General features: G+C 41.3%; 1 protein-coding gene across 6 annotated transcripts in view; it reads right to left on the reverse strand.

The window, feature by feature from the left end:
* Nucleotides 1-1,582: 1,582 nt before the first annotated feature.
* Nucleotides 1,583-13,756, reverse strand: part of NEIL3 (nei like DNA glycosylase 3) — a 118,637-nt gene continuing 106,463 nt past the window's right edge. For 3 of the 6 annotated variants that reach the window (XM_072763886.1, XM_072763887.1, XM_072763884.1), the window contains 4 exons: nucleotides 12,224-12,381; nucleotides 9,924-10,347; nucleotides 3,866-4,040; nucleotides 1,583-2,049 (listed from right to left, as the gene is read on the reverse strand). In XM_072763886.1, coding sequence (XP_072619987.1) covers nucleotides 1,867-2,049; nucleotides 3,866-4,040; nucleotides 9,924-10,347; nucleotides 12,224-12,381 — 940 coding nt within the window. In that variant the 3' untranslated portion in view covers nucleotides 1,583-1,866. Of the gene's footprint in view, nucleotides 2,050-3,865; nucleotides 4,041-7,811; nucleotides 7,934-9,923; nucleotides 10,348-12,223; nucleotides 12,382-13,756 lie in introns of all 6 variants that reach the window. The other 3 variants (XM_072763888.1, XM_072763885.1, XR_012002611.1) reach the window with 2 other exon arrangements.

The following is a 13,756-nucleotide window of genomic DNA, read 5'->3' on the forward strand; positions in this document are numbered from 1 at the left end:
GGTCTCCTCTTTCCCCTCCCCATCCCCAGTGGCTGTGGTTGCCCAGACTGACCATGGCCTCTTTGGGCTCCTTTTCTGTCAGACTCTGGCCAGCCTGCTTGGTTCTCACGTTGTTCTGCCCTCAGGGTGAGACTATAAACTGTAAAACATGGGAGGTTACCTCCAGCTGGTCTGTCCTCCCAAACCTCTCACCTCTCCAGAATCTGCCTGCTGTGGTTGGCTCTCCAGTGTCGTCTTTGAGTGTGTGCAGAACCCAGTCATCCGGTTGCCCAGAGTCTAGAGTGGGGTTCACTTAGAGCTTGACCCACAATGGACACAGAAACCTCCTTGAGGTCTGGAAGGGAAATATAGTCAAAACGCAGAATGAGGGTCGAATGAATGCCATGTTTCAAACATCCACTCTTTCCAAGCAAGATCCTGTTTTATCTATCCATCCTGTTCTTTGATGCTTCTCAGTAGAATTTTCTTCATACAGATCCTGCATATTTCCTATCTGGTAAGTATCTAAAAGTATCATACTGAAATTGATTGCATTTCATTTGCCTATATTTCCTTGGCATTAATTTTCTCACTGATGGAGGCCTCACTTGAGATGGGCCTTCCCCTCCTTGTGGCACCAGGAGTCTGCAGTCTCGTTCTGCATGTGCACCCTGTGTAACTTCACACCAGGTCAGTCAAGCTCACCAGTGGTCCAGCCCAGTTCCGGGCCTGCCTTGTAGTCATTGTCCTGTTGAGCTCTTGGGGTTGGGGTTACAGATCTTGGGTTGGTTCCAATTTGGTCTCTTCAAGGCAGAGTTCAAATGCAGATAGATGATCACATATGCTCTGGCCTTGCTGAGAATGTCATATGTGGATAACTCTGAGACCTCTGCATGGACAACTCAGAATGGGGTGGGGGTGGGGTCAAGCCATCTTCTCTGCTGTCCTTTTCTAAATATCTTTTTAATAGACTGAACCACCTCTGAGTGGAATTTACCACAAACGTGTAGAAATGACGTAAGAGTGAGGTTTTCCTTTCCTTTGGGTGAATGATTATATAGTTACCCCCACTAAATTTTGGAGGAGGGTACCAAAAAATGGAATTTAAAATGATAAACTTTTTTAAAATAGCACATTATCAAGCATTTTAAATGGACTTGTTTTTAAAAATTAATTTTAAATATTAAAATCAAGATCAGAAAAATTGAAATCAACTTCCCTTTTAAAGAAGTACAGACGACTTCTGCTCCTAAATGTTACTTTCATATTCTGGATCCCCATAGGTTTCTCTGAAAATGCAGTTGAATTCTCGAAGTGTTTGGCTTATCTCTAGCATCTGATGGGAACTTGATGTTGAATAGAATTTAAAAGAAAAAAGCAAATGTCCTTTCCCATGAAGGAGATCTCATTTCCTTAAATTTCATTTAAGAAAATAAGTACTTTAATCATATGCTATGAAGAGGAGTGATACCTGAGAAGGTTACTCATTGTAGATAGAAGACTTGGCTATTTCACTGGACTATGCAGTCCTCCCCTTAAAAAAATAAAAAATAAAATAAAAATAAATCATTGCTTCCCCAAAGAAGTTACGAGAGACCAATAGTGCACTAAAAATACTTTATTGTCATTACTAAATGCATTATACACGATAAACAGAATACACTGTACATCTGATGAAACACACAGAGCCTTCATCAAGGCAAAAACATAGCCATAGAATGGAAAGATGGCACGCATTAAGAAAAAATGAACGGCTCTCAAATATTGCAATAACTATAAAATGTGCCACAGATAGTCTCCAACCTTTCCATTGAACAAAACAGGGACAAAACATTATATACAGTGTGAAGAAATTAAATGTCAGATATCCCACTGAAGGAGAAAATATTAGCATCCTGGAATAATTTTTATTCCTGGTCCGTTTTCTGCCCACTGGAAAAAATTGCACTGCTTTGCCTTCTCAAGAGGACAGACAAAAAAATTCTTTCCGTTATTAGGTCCAATCTTCAACACCGTTCTCATGACGGAGCGTTTGCCATGGTCGCAGAGTGGGAAGGACAGATCTGCCCACTATAGGGTGAAAACAGAAGGATTGCAGAGTTTAGGTGTAGGTTAGGAATAGGCACAGCCGAGCCTGGGGGCATGTGGTCAGCACACCCCATGTTCTCTGCTACTGCTAATCTGACGTTGTAAAATCGACACAAGCCATCAGTTCTTCCCTTAGAAAAGCCTAGATCCTATAAGACGCATCTCTCCTACAAATGGGCTTGAGTCAAACAGAAAACTGCCATAATTCCGAGTTTCTCTTGGTCTCAAGGCATGCTTATTCTTTCCTCTTTATGGCAAGTATCTGGAAATGATCAGAATCTTGCTGTAAAGCAATCACCAATATTTCTGCTATCAATCTGTTTTAGTGAAAACGATGAAGATCAAAGATCTGCTATGATTTTAATACTAAACTCCTTCATCTCTTAGGAAAGGAAAGAATCCGATGCAGAATTGCATGGATGAATTTAAGCAGATTCCACTGTATTATTCTTATAAATTTTGGCGTCCGGGAGCTTTTAGAGCAGGCTGTGATATTATTAATTTGCCACCTAATCCTTTCTCCATTACATCCCCAAAAGCTCCTCGAGGAGGAAATGCGTCAGTTCAGCAGGATGGAGTCACATGTTCGCAGGGGGTAAGACCCAAAGTCATCATCCCGTTCTCCCTGGAAACTTTCTTAGGAAGACAGCCCCCTGAAGACAGAGATTTTCTCTCTCAGCAAGCTCAACCCCCAAAATTTTGCTCCAGCACTAAAACAGATCAGTATTTTCTTTCTTTTTTTTTTTTTTTTTGCAGTTATGTACCAGATGCAACAGTTAGACAAAAATGTATCTTTAAACATCAGAATTACATAATTGCATAATGAGAGGCTCACACCCTGAGAAACACAGATGGTGAGCCAGAGGAGGAAGGACTCTAGATTCTAGTGTCCCGTCCCATCTTCACTTCCAGGGACACGCTCACAGATCTGTGAGGAGGGCAGAGCCGTCCTATATTTACACTGTCAGCGTGCAAGCTTGTGCAATCGGATTCACAAAGTTTACTGTAAACCCAAGGTCTGCAAACTATTTCTCCTGTGTCCTATCCAGTGCATAAACCAAACTTTTGTAGCAGAAGTTAGGAAGAGTGTTTGTATCATGGGTTAGTTGCCACCTGGGTAAATCACTCCCTATCTTTCTATCTTTATAAACCAAGGGTGACAAACCTGCACTTGTGGTTATGCATGTGACACACTAGAATCATCTAACAGCTATTATTTGATTAGTTTTTCTTTTTTGGACAAAGCTCTTTGAATTTTAAGTCCTTCAACGCTCAGGCTTTGGACTGAAGTGTCAAATGGCTATTTGAAATTCCCAGATGAAAAAGAGGGACACCTGGGTGGCTCAGTAGTTGAGCATCTGCCTTCGGCTCAGGTTGTGATCCCAGGGTCCTGGGGTCAAGTCCTGCATCGGGCTCCCCACAGGGAGCCTGCTTCTCCCTCTGCTTACGTCTCTGCCTCTCTCTCTCTCTCTCTGTATTCTCATGAATAAATAAAGTATTTAAAATAAAATAAAACAATAAATAAAGGTGAAAAGGAAAATAAAATTTAAAGGTGAAACTGGAAAAAAAGACCACTATTTATTCCTTTTCTTTCCTCTAGAGAAGCAGGGAGGAGGGGCAGAGGGAGAAAGAGAATCTTAAGCCCCAACTTGAGGACTGAGCTCAGGAGCCTGAGCCAAAATCAAGAGTCAGACTCTTAACCCCCTGAGCCACCCAAGTGGCCCCCAACTATTTATTACATTTTAATAACGGTAGTCCTCAACTGCACGAGAGTAAGCTGGAAAAATCTCATGCATACCTGGAAAAACCCACACTGTGCTTCTCTAGGTAGAGAACAAGCATAAAACCGCCTGCCCTTGTTGTCGCCATCCTTCCGCACAATTCGGAGAGCGCAGAGGCGGTTGTGTTTACTGCAGCGAGGACTGTCAGCATTTAACATACAAGCTCCATCTGTCATATTAATTCCAGGTTCACTGTAATGACAGGTTACAAAGTTACTACGGGGTAACCATGCTAAAGGGATCATTCCTAGCCGCCCCCCACCCCCCACCAGAATTCCGCTTGTACGAAGATATGGTACTGAACAGTGGACCATGGTCAGCTGTACCTCATCACACACTCTGCAACATCTTTTTAATTTGTGGTTTTCCCAGGCAATCCCAATTTACTTCCAAAGTTACCTGTGCATCCAGAGCACACAATTAAAATTTCTAAAGAACAAAAATGGCTGTAATGTCCATGTCCATCCACTTACTGACTTCTCATTGGTGGCATGTGGTTCTTCCCTTATTCAGTATTACACGGTGGCATCTTTTATCTCCTCTAAAATATTCTCAAGTCCAACTGCTCCCTGCCCCCTGAAGTAACTAGAATGACAGTCTTCTCTAATTATTTTCTCATCGCTGGCAAACTCTCATCGATGGCTCTGACAAGGCCAAAGAGATCACCCTTTCTATCGTCCATTTTAAAGGCAATTTTCTATTTGATCAAGGCTACATCTAACGGTTGCAATCATATTTCAGCAGCCTTCAGAAAGGCTGGTGGCAAAGTGTGGAAGTGTGTATTTGGGAAAGCTACTGGGGAAGCTTTCTTCTCCCCCACAATTAGGATCAAGAGTATCTGCAAGTTATTCTTCCAAACAGTGGTCAAAGGTCAGAAACCGAGCTACTATGGTAGCTGGAGAAGCAGAATTTTCTCTTGGTAGAGGAGCTTCATGATTATTTAAAATTTTTTTTCATATTTTGCATATTTTTAATAATGCCTTTATAAGAATTAGTCTTTTTAATAAACCAGTTGAAGAGAAAAAGAGCTTGCATTAATTAAAACCAAAAGCCCTTCCCCTTAATATCCCTATTTTAAAACTTTTTCATGATAAAAAGATTCATCCTTTCTCAGTTTTTTTTTTTTTTTTTGGTTAGAATATCATTATTAAATAATTTCTAGGATGGAATAAAATATCATTCTTAAATAATCTTGAAAAATACTTAAAAATCATAAATATTTCCCCTTTCTCTTACTCCCTCCACGACATTCTTCATATACCTGTTCCTATAATGATGCTTCAAGGTATCTTATCTAATTGAAATGTTCAGAGTTTGAGGTATTTTTTCTTTCCAGTTGTTGTTTTTTCTTTTTTTTTTTTTTTTTCAATCATGATAGTCACAGAGAGAGAGAGAGAGAGGCAGAGACACAGGCAGAGGGAGAAGCAGGCTCCATGCACCGGGAGCCCGATGTGGGACTCGATCCTGGGTCTACAGGATCGCGCCCTGGGCCAAAGGCAGGCGCCAAACCACTGCGCCACCCAGGGATCCCTTTCTTTCCAGTTGTATTCAGGTATAATTGACATATGAGGTCTTGTTTGTGCTGAAATTGCTTTAAAATCACTTATAAAACAGACGCTCAAATACATTGCTTTACATTAACTCGAATATTCTGAGGGTAGTTTCTGAAGCTGTTGATGCAGTAGACATTGCCAAGGAAATCCTTACAGTTAAATATTTTGCCAGCAACTCCTCTGTGGCTACCTTTTTCAGAGTGGGGGACGGTAGCTGGTATTTTAGAATCAGGTGATACCATCCAGAAACAGCAAAGCAGAAAGCACAGGCTTGTCTTTCTCACATCCCCTCCTTTTCACCAATGCTCTACCGAGACAGGCCATACTAAAAACCTTCAAGAGAAGCTAAATATGCAGACGGTCATAGAAAAGGCAAGACATGTCAAAACCAAAGAAGATCATAAATGTGCTTTAAAAAAACAAAACGGTTAAGAGAAAGAAAAAAAGGCCTAAAGAATATTAACAGAAAGGAGTGAAATGATGCTTTCTTACAGAAAAAAAATGCATGCCTGCAAACACAGTTTTTTATATTATTTTTAAGGTGGCTGCCTTCAATAACAATTAGCTGAAGGTTTTCTAACCCATTTGCTTCAACCTAGAAATCCCCAGGGCTCTGAATACCCAAGAGAGGTTTAAATTCTCTTACTAGTAAAGCTTTCCTGGGGAGCGGTGAGGGGCAGGTAGGATTAAGGTGTGTGTGGAGGAAACTACAGTGTCCCCCTTGGGTTCCTCGTTTCTTTCATTCCATTTCTTCCTTGGTATAAGGTAATGACAAAAATGTCCACCTCCCTGGTACTCAGAGTGTGGTCCGCTGACCAGAAGCATGGCATTACCTGGTTGAGCCTTGGAAACACAAGGATTACCCACCCTGCCTCAGATCCTCTGCAGCATTAGAACCTGGATGTTAACAAGATTCCCGGGTGATTCATAGGCACATTAACTTGTGAGGCACTGAGTTAATGTAACCAGGATATTGATGCCACCTGTGATCACATCAACTCTAAATATGCATGGCTAATCTTAATTTTATGATAGAAAACATTATCCAGGATAATTAAATGTTCTGATTAATTGGGGACATCTTGGTTCCTCTTTGTTTCCATCATTATTTAAAAACTTTCTAAGACGTAGCAGAGCATTTTCTTAGGTAAACTTAGCACGCAACATAGTTTGACTTGGATAACTAGGACCATCACTTTGAATATTAACATTGGATTATAAATGGCCTATTAATAAATACAATAGGTCAGGGGTTGACAAATCTATTCAGATGGCACATATTTTTAGCTCATGGGTCTTCACAGTCTCTGCTGCAAGAACTCAGCTCTGCCATTGTAACATGAAAAGCAGCCATAGAACATACATAAGCCAATGGGATTGGAACATGTTCCAAAAAAAAACTTTATTTATAAAAACAGGTGGTGGCCTGGGACTGGGTGGCTCAGTGGTTGAGCACCTGCCCCTAGCTCAGGGCGTGATCCCGTGGTCTCAGGATCAAGTCTAACATCAGGCTCCCCTCAAGGAGCCTGCTTCTCCCTCTGCCTGTGACTCTGCCTCTCTCTTTCATGAATAAATACATAAAATCTTTAAAAACAAACAAACAGGTGGTGGGCTGGATTTGGCCCTGCCAATGGTAAAGTAAAAGAGAAGTGAGCAATGCTTGATGCCTAATAGGTTCTAAAGACATACTCATTAACTAATAAATAAAGATCATTGAACAGAGATCAGATAAAAACTATCATCAGGAAAGGGGACATGACCATGCACAAGTCTGTAATTTTCATATGGACGGTTTCCAATGATCAATTTATCATGGTTTAACTTATTTTACAGATAGGGTGATTCATTACATTAAAAACACTGCCTAAAATTTTTTGAACGAATCCGTCTCACTGAATGTAGATTTCGGAGCTCAGTGGTATTTCAAGAAATAAAACAGAGGTTCAGTGACCTCCTAGATGGTCCCCAGTAGTTCTAGAGTCTTTAGGGGCTGAAAACCCCACAGGTGACAGGAAGGCCCATAATGAGGGGGTCGGTGCTTCCCGGGTGTTGGAGGGGGAGTCGGCCAACCCCGACACAGCAGACGTGAGACGTCATGACTCTGTCAGTTTTATTTCCTCATCTGCTCAGCTCTGGAGAAGCCTTTAGGTAAAACCCATGTATATTCCTTGAATACATACCACTGTGTTTTGCTCTGTATTTACAGTAATTGGATCAAAGACCTAAAACCGTTTCTAGCAGTCATTCTGAACTGCTTAAGAACTGGTTCAATGATCTCATTTATAATCCAGTAGCTGGATAAAATTCAAGTGTATCCAAAGACCAATCTGAAAATAGGCCTCATCACCACAGCACGTATCATGTGGTGATGAGATCAGTAATTAAGAGAATAAAAGGTGAATTTAATTACCATATAATTATTAAGGGAAAAAAAATAAACTGGCTATAAATCCTCTGAGTGGACCACCTGCTTTACTCGTATTATGTTGTGAGCTTCTGCTCGGCATCTTGTCCGCAAGATGAACACTGTAGCTGCCAGACAAGGAGAAAAATGAAATAAATGACAGTAATTTGCAATTTATTCCTTGTAAAGTAGCTGGGTGCAGAAGGGCTGCTGGGTGAATGTATTTCATCACTTGACATTTATTCTGCTAGTTGATCTTGATTGATTTTAGAGTCTCAGTCCTGGGGTTCTTATATTCAACACATACCCAGGCTGCAGTGTTTCTAAGTAATGCTGTGCGCCGTGATTAATCATATGACCCTATTACTAATGGCTTATGAAGAAATCATTTAAATTTAAGGTTACATTAATGTTTTTTTAAATCCCTAATTCATTAGTTAAATTGTCTGAGATTTTCCTACAAAGCACTTGAGGAAATAAAAATATGCCAAGATATTTCATCTGGGTCCAACGAATGCCACAACACTTTTAAAATGCTCATGTCTACTTCTTTCCGCCGAAGCTACGGAACAGAAAAGACTTCAATAGTGAGTTTTCTAACAGGAGAGCCTCCCAGCTCAGACGCTCCTGACCCTAGCTCCTCGTGACCTTGGATTGGGGTTCATTAGACGTTAGTTAGGATTAAAGTGTAGAGGTAGTGTCCCTATCTGGTCAGGTAAACGCTTGGACCTCCAAGGCTTAATTCAAATGTCTAGCATTTCTGAGTATTATGGACAAAAGTTAAAGCAGTTATTATAAATGATTGGGAACAAGATTTTTTTGAGAAACCAGCCAAGTAGATAAATCATCAAGACTAAGTGCCAGCAAACTTAGAGTTAGGGTAGGAGACTCAAGACAAAGGCATCTATTGACCACACACTGACTCAGAATTACGAAATAAGCTCTAAAGGTTCCTAGAGGCTGGGCTGGGCTGGTCCCCCATCTTGCTGCCTGAGGGAAGAATCTTCCCCTCAACAAAGACACAGCCCATCTGGGGAGAAGCTAGTAATGCAACCTGCTGCCCCGTACCCCACGATCACTGTGTATCCCACTCACACCAACTCTTTTCTGCTTGTCTCCCACTGGTGAGGAAAGATGCATGGGAAGAAGACCCTCCACCTCCACTTCCTGTAGAAATGTAGAAGGCACCTGCTTTCTGAAGGAAAAGAAACAAAAGAAGCCAGGAAAAGAAAACTGTGGAATGATGTCTCTGTCTGAGGGAAGCCTAATATCAGGTTGTGAGAGTCAGGACGCCCAGAGAGAGGGTCTAAGCAAGGCAGCATGGACAGGTAGTTTCAGGCGCTGCCAAGAGTCCTAGGAGAAGGGGTGACACTGTTTATTAACACTGCAGTATCTGTGGTGACAGCAACTGGGGGGAAGAGGGGCTTCTCCTAGATGTGAAGCTCATAGTCTCGAAACAGGAAACACATCTGGTCTGCTAGTATTTACTCATCAAAAGGACAACGTTTCAAGTTCAGATACAAAAGCAGCACACGTGTTCTCTGGGCCTTGTGGGCTGAAACCAACACCAGCCTCACCCCCAACAGGGCTACTGAGATAAAGCCACATTCTTGAGCAGCATTGTCACTAAAAGTATCTCCAATCCCTCCCTTGAGAAGACACTTGCTAAACTGTCATGAGTTAAGTCTCCCTTTTAGAAGAACGATCTTTCTTTGGAAGGAAATATTAAAAAAAAAAAAAAAAAAAGAAAGAAAGAAAGAAAAAGAAAAAGAAAGAATGTTAACAGCGGTGATTGATATCAGGTGGGATTATGGGGGATTTAAACACTTTTCTTTACACTTTCCAATATTTTCCGAATATTCCGTATTGAACTGTAGACAGGTGCAGTCAGAATAAAATCACTTTTTACAAATAGCGGTGGAAGGTTCTGTTTTCATTCTCTTCCCCTTTTGAACATTCTAAGCTAGAGGAAGTGAGGGAAATAAGCTATCATAATCACCTTTGCAGGTCTGGTTTACCTTTCAAACTCTATGTCATTTCTTTAGCAGCGGATGGCTTCCTGTCTTCTTAAAACTGAAAGCATATACCTTTCAGGATCAAGGTTAGAAGTTATCATACCTGTTAGAAAACCCAGGGTGACCACTTTTGAGGTCTGGTGATGAGGAGTGGGTTGTTTTCAATTTTTTATACGCTGGACTAAATAATTTAGACTGAGCGCAGACCGCAGGCGATACGTTTACTTTGTCAGATGGTTGAGGGGTACGGTTTGTTCTCTCCTTGGAAGGGTGAAGTGGATCATCACTAGAACAAATGTTAGTCCGAGGAGGGTTTTGAAATTCTCCATCCAGTATCTGGTTTTGGCTTGTTTTTCTTTCCAGACCACTGGATTTATTGCTGAAATCAACCAAGACGAGGGTTGTAGTTCCAAAGGCTGTTTTCCTGTTGATCTTCACTTCTGTACTCGGTTTTCCAAAGCTATTACAAGGGTATTTCACTAAGTTGGTAAAGCCAATAGAATTGTTTTCATTCTTGATGGCTAAATCTGGGAGGAGAGAGATGTAATTGAGCAGTGTTCCAATAATATATTGGCTATCTGAAATATACATTTGTAATATGTATTTGTAATATATTGACTACCTGAAACATCTTTTTATTATTTTTTTATTTTTTAAAGAATTTATTCATGAGAGACTCAGAGAGAGAGGCAGAGATAGGCAGAGGGAGAAGCAGGCTCCATGCAGGGAGCCTGATGTGTGATTCGATCTCAAGACCCCAGGATCATGACCTGAGCCAAAGGTGGAGGCTCAACCACTGAGCCACCCAGGCATCCTGAAACATCTTTTGATATAATTAAAACTTACTCACCCATGATAGTGAATACCTAGAAGGAATAATACACAGTTTGGACAATTTAGGGTTAGCCAACTTCTTGCTAGGAAACGAAGTATTACATAAAGAGCAAAATTTCAACAACTCAGAGAGGCTCCGAGGTGGGTTTAACAAAGATTTGTATTTGCTTCCTCCTGTGTTTAACCATTTAAAGGTCATTCAGCTATCAGTTTTGTTACTATGAGGCAGCATATTGAAGCATGCCTTTAAACATTAAAGCATATTAGGACGTGCTATGCCATGAAGCTTTAGATCAGCGGTTAGAGACCCGACTCTAGATGATCAGTAATGTTTCTGTGAATGACACAGTAAAGGGAAAGGCTTAGTAAAACTAAGCAAAGTTGAATTACAAAGACTTAAGATCAATTAAAAATGTTTCAATAGGGGCACCTGGGTGGCTCCGTCCGTCCACTATGCATCTGCCTTCGGCTCAGGTCATGATCTCTGGGTCGTGGGATGGAGCCCGCGTCAGGCCCCCTGCCCAGCCCGCTTCTCCCTCTCCCTCTGTCAGCCACTTCCCCTGCTTGTGCTCTCTCTCTGTCAAATAAATAAATAGAATCTTCAAAAAAAAAAAAAAAGGTTTCAACAAAGCATCCCAGGATTTTGGAATCAGTACTGTAATATGTTCTAAATTGTAGTCTTTTGTACTTAGAAAAACACCAAGAAAATAGTTAATGAGATGCAAAAAGGCATTTCAGTTGAAATGAAGGTGGAGACCTAAGACTGTGGTTTTTCTGAGGGCTTTCTGCCGAAAGATCCCGAAACAGGAGGCGCCATCCCTTCCAGCAAAGCTGTGAGCGGAGCCAGGCCCGCCTTTCTGGCCCAGAGAACAAAACCCAGTGTGACAGCTAGCACAATGTGGGGTCCGCAAGTCAAGAATGAACTTTCTCATCTCTAATTGAAGGAAGAAAGAACACTTTGGGAACACAATAGAAGCTGCGTCAATGAGCTGGTTCTTAATCACGGGCTCTCTCAGAGGTTTTACTTTCTCTGAACACATGAAATTGGGAGCTGTAAAGAGTTATTTTGAAGGATTTCAATGAAATCAGTACAATTGTCTGGGTAAAGATTTTAATAACAAGGGGTAGGAAGGATAAAGAAGAGAAAAAATTCAGCATTTTTCTATTCCACCTGCAACGATATTCTTACAGAAATCCTCCCTTTCAGTTTACGAAGCACTTGGACTGAATAACAAACTTAAAAGTTGCTGAAATCTGCATAAAACAAAGGCTTTATTGAATAATTCATTAGAAATAGAAGAGAACAGATGTGATCATCTCGGTTTTTTGAGATACAAAGGCACATACTCTTTTAGCACAAGCATGTCTTCCTTCCCTGTTGAAAAAAAAAGGGGGGCTCAACAGAATATTAGCGTGGTTTACATGCAAAGGCTGGCAATTCCTTTAAACCTTTCAGAAAGAGAGCATTTTACTTACTTATGAAATATCAAGATGGAACAAGATATACACCTTTGTATAATTAGCCCTCTTTGAAGCAGAATGCACTCAGAATCAGAATTTCAGGCTTACCGGTAGGCCTGGAAGTCAGGCAAGCATCACACGTCTTCGAAGACGGCCTATTGAGCAGCGTACAGACCACGCACGCCCACTGCTCTTCAGACTTCCCAGCCACATGGTCCCCCCTGCTACACGGCCACCTGATTGTAGTGTCTCTCCTGGGCAACCTGCTACAAAAGAGCGTTCAAAGTTCCTCATTAACACAGTTGACTGTTGGTCTTGTTCTTACGCGTTCTGCGTATTTTAGAAATTATTATAACCATTAACACCCAAATGTGTACCAGCCCTAACACTCTAGAATACGACATTTCCAACTGTGCCCTGCTGATTGCTATTAAAGACAGAAATAACAAATAAACGTTTGTATTTAGAATCAGAGTTGTGTTCTTGCTGCTGTTGTTGTTTCAACTCACTAGAAATGGTTGACATAACTGCTAGGAAGCATTTCTCAAAAAATGTTTTAAGGAAGTGGCTAAGTGGTACTCGTCCCAAAGCCAGACTCAGATATTTTCATTCAACCAAACAGGGGGTGGGGGGTTGATAGGAGAAAAGACTTAGGCAGCAATTAGAACACGGAAAGGACAATGAGAAAAATTTTACATTTACCTCACATGCGTATCCCTCTTGAATTTCTCAACGCTCTCTACTAAAACACCGTATCGATCAGCTAATCTATCATGAAGAAAAAGAAACCTAGCTTTGTATTACTTCCCTACAGGTAAAAACTGCTTCCCATGAGATATCTAATTAATATTTAGTAAGAAAACAATAAAACCAACCCTGATTTTTGGACACAACCGTAAATCATGATTTCCCACCTGGAATTCTTAATTGACTATTTATTGTTATACAAAATGCCTTTAAGAGCTCTGATAAAGTCCTACTCTTTTTTTTTTTTTTTAAGATTTTATTTATTCATGAGAGACACACACACACAGAGAGAGAGAGAGAGAGAGAGAGAGGCAGAGACACAGGCAGAGGGAGAAGCAGGCTCCATGCAGGAAGCCTGACGCGGGATTTGATCCCGGGTCTCCAGCATCACACCCTGGGCGGAAGGCAGGCGCTAAACTGCTGAGCCCCCCAGGGATCCCCTAAAGTCCTAGTCTTAAATACAGAGTTCTACAAAGCCCGTCAGTGGGCAAGCAACCTGGCCACGACACGGATTCCTTTCAGGCTTCCGAACACTCTACTGAGAAAAGCTCTTTGGGTAAAGGCGATGGGCCCTCCTATCTGAGAGAGCACGAGTTCTCTGACCTGCAGAGGTACTGGGTCTCCCCTAACAATTTGCTCCTCACGTAGAGTCAGGCCAGTTGTTAAATTCAGGCTTGTCTGGTGAGATAACAAATAGCACAAGACAATCTGGGAGGCTGACGCATCTCATTATGGTTCTTCTATCTTGACTTTAAACGCTCTTCAGTGCTTCTCATCCCTATGGACCCCAGACCTTCCATAGAATCTGCGTCCTTGACCTAACTCCTGCCCTCCGACCAACTTGCTCTGAAAGGCAGCAAGATGCATTTACTCATAATTAAATAAACACAATTT

This window comes from Vulpes vulpes, chromosome 7, assembly GCF_048418805.1.
Source record: "Vulpes vulpes isolate BD-2025 chromosome 7, VulVul3, whole genome shotgun sequence".
Taxonomy (NCBI): Eukaryota; Metazoa; Chordata; class Mammalia; order Carnivora; family Canidae; genus Vulpes; species Vulpes vulpes.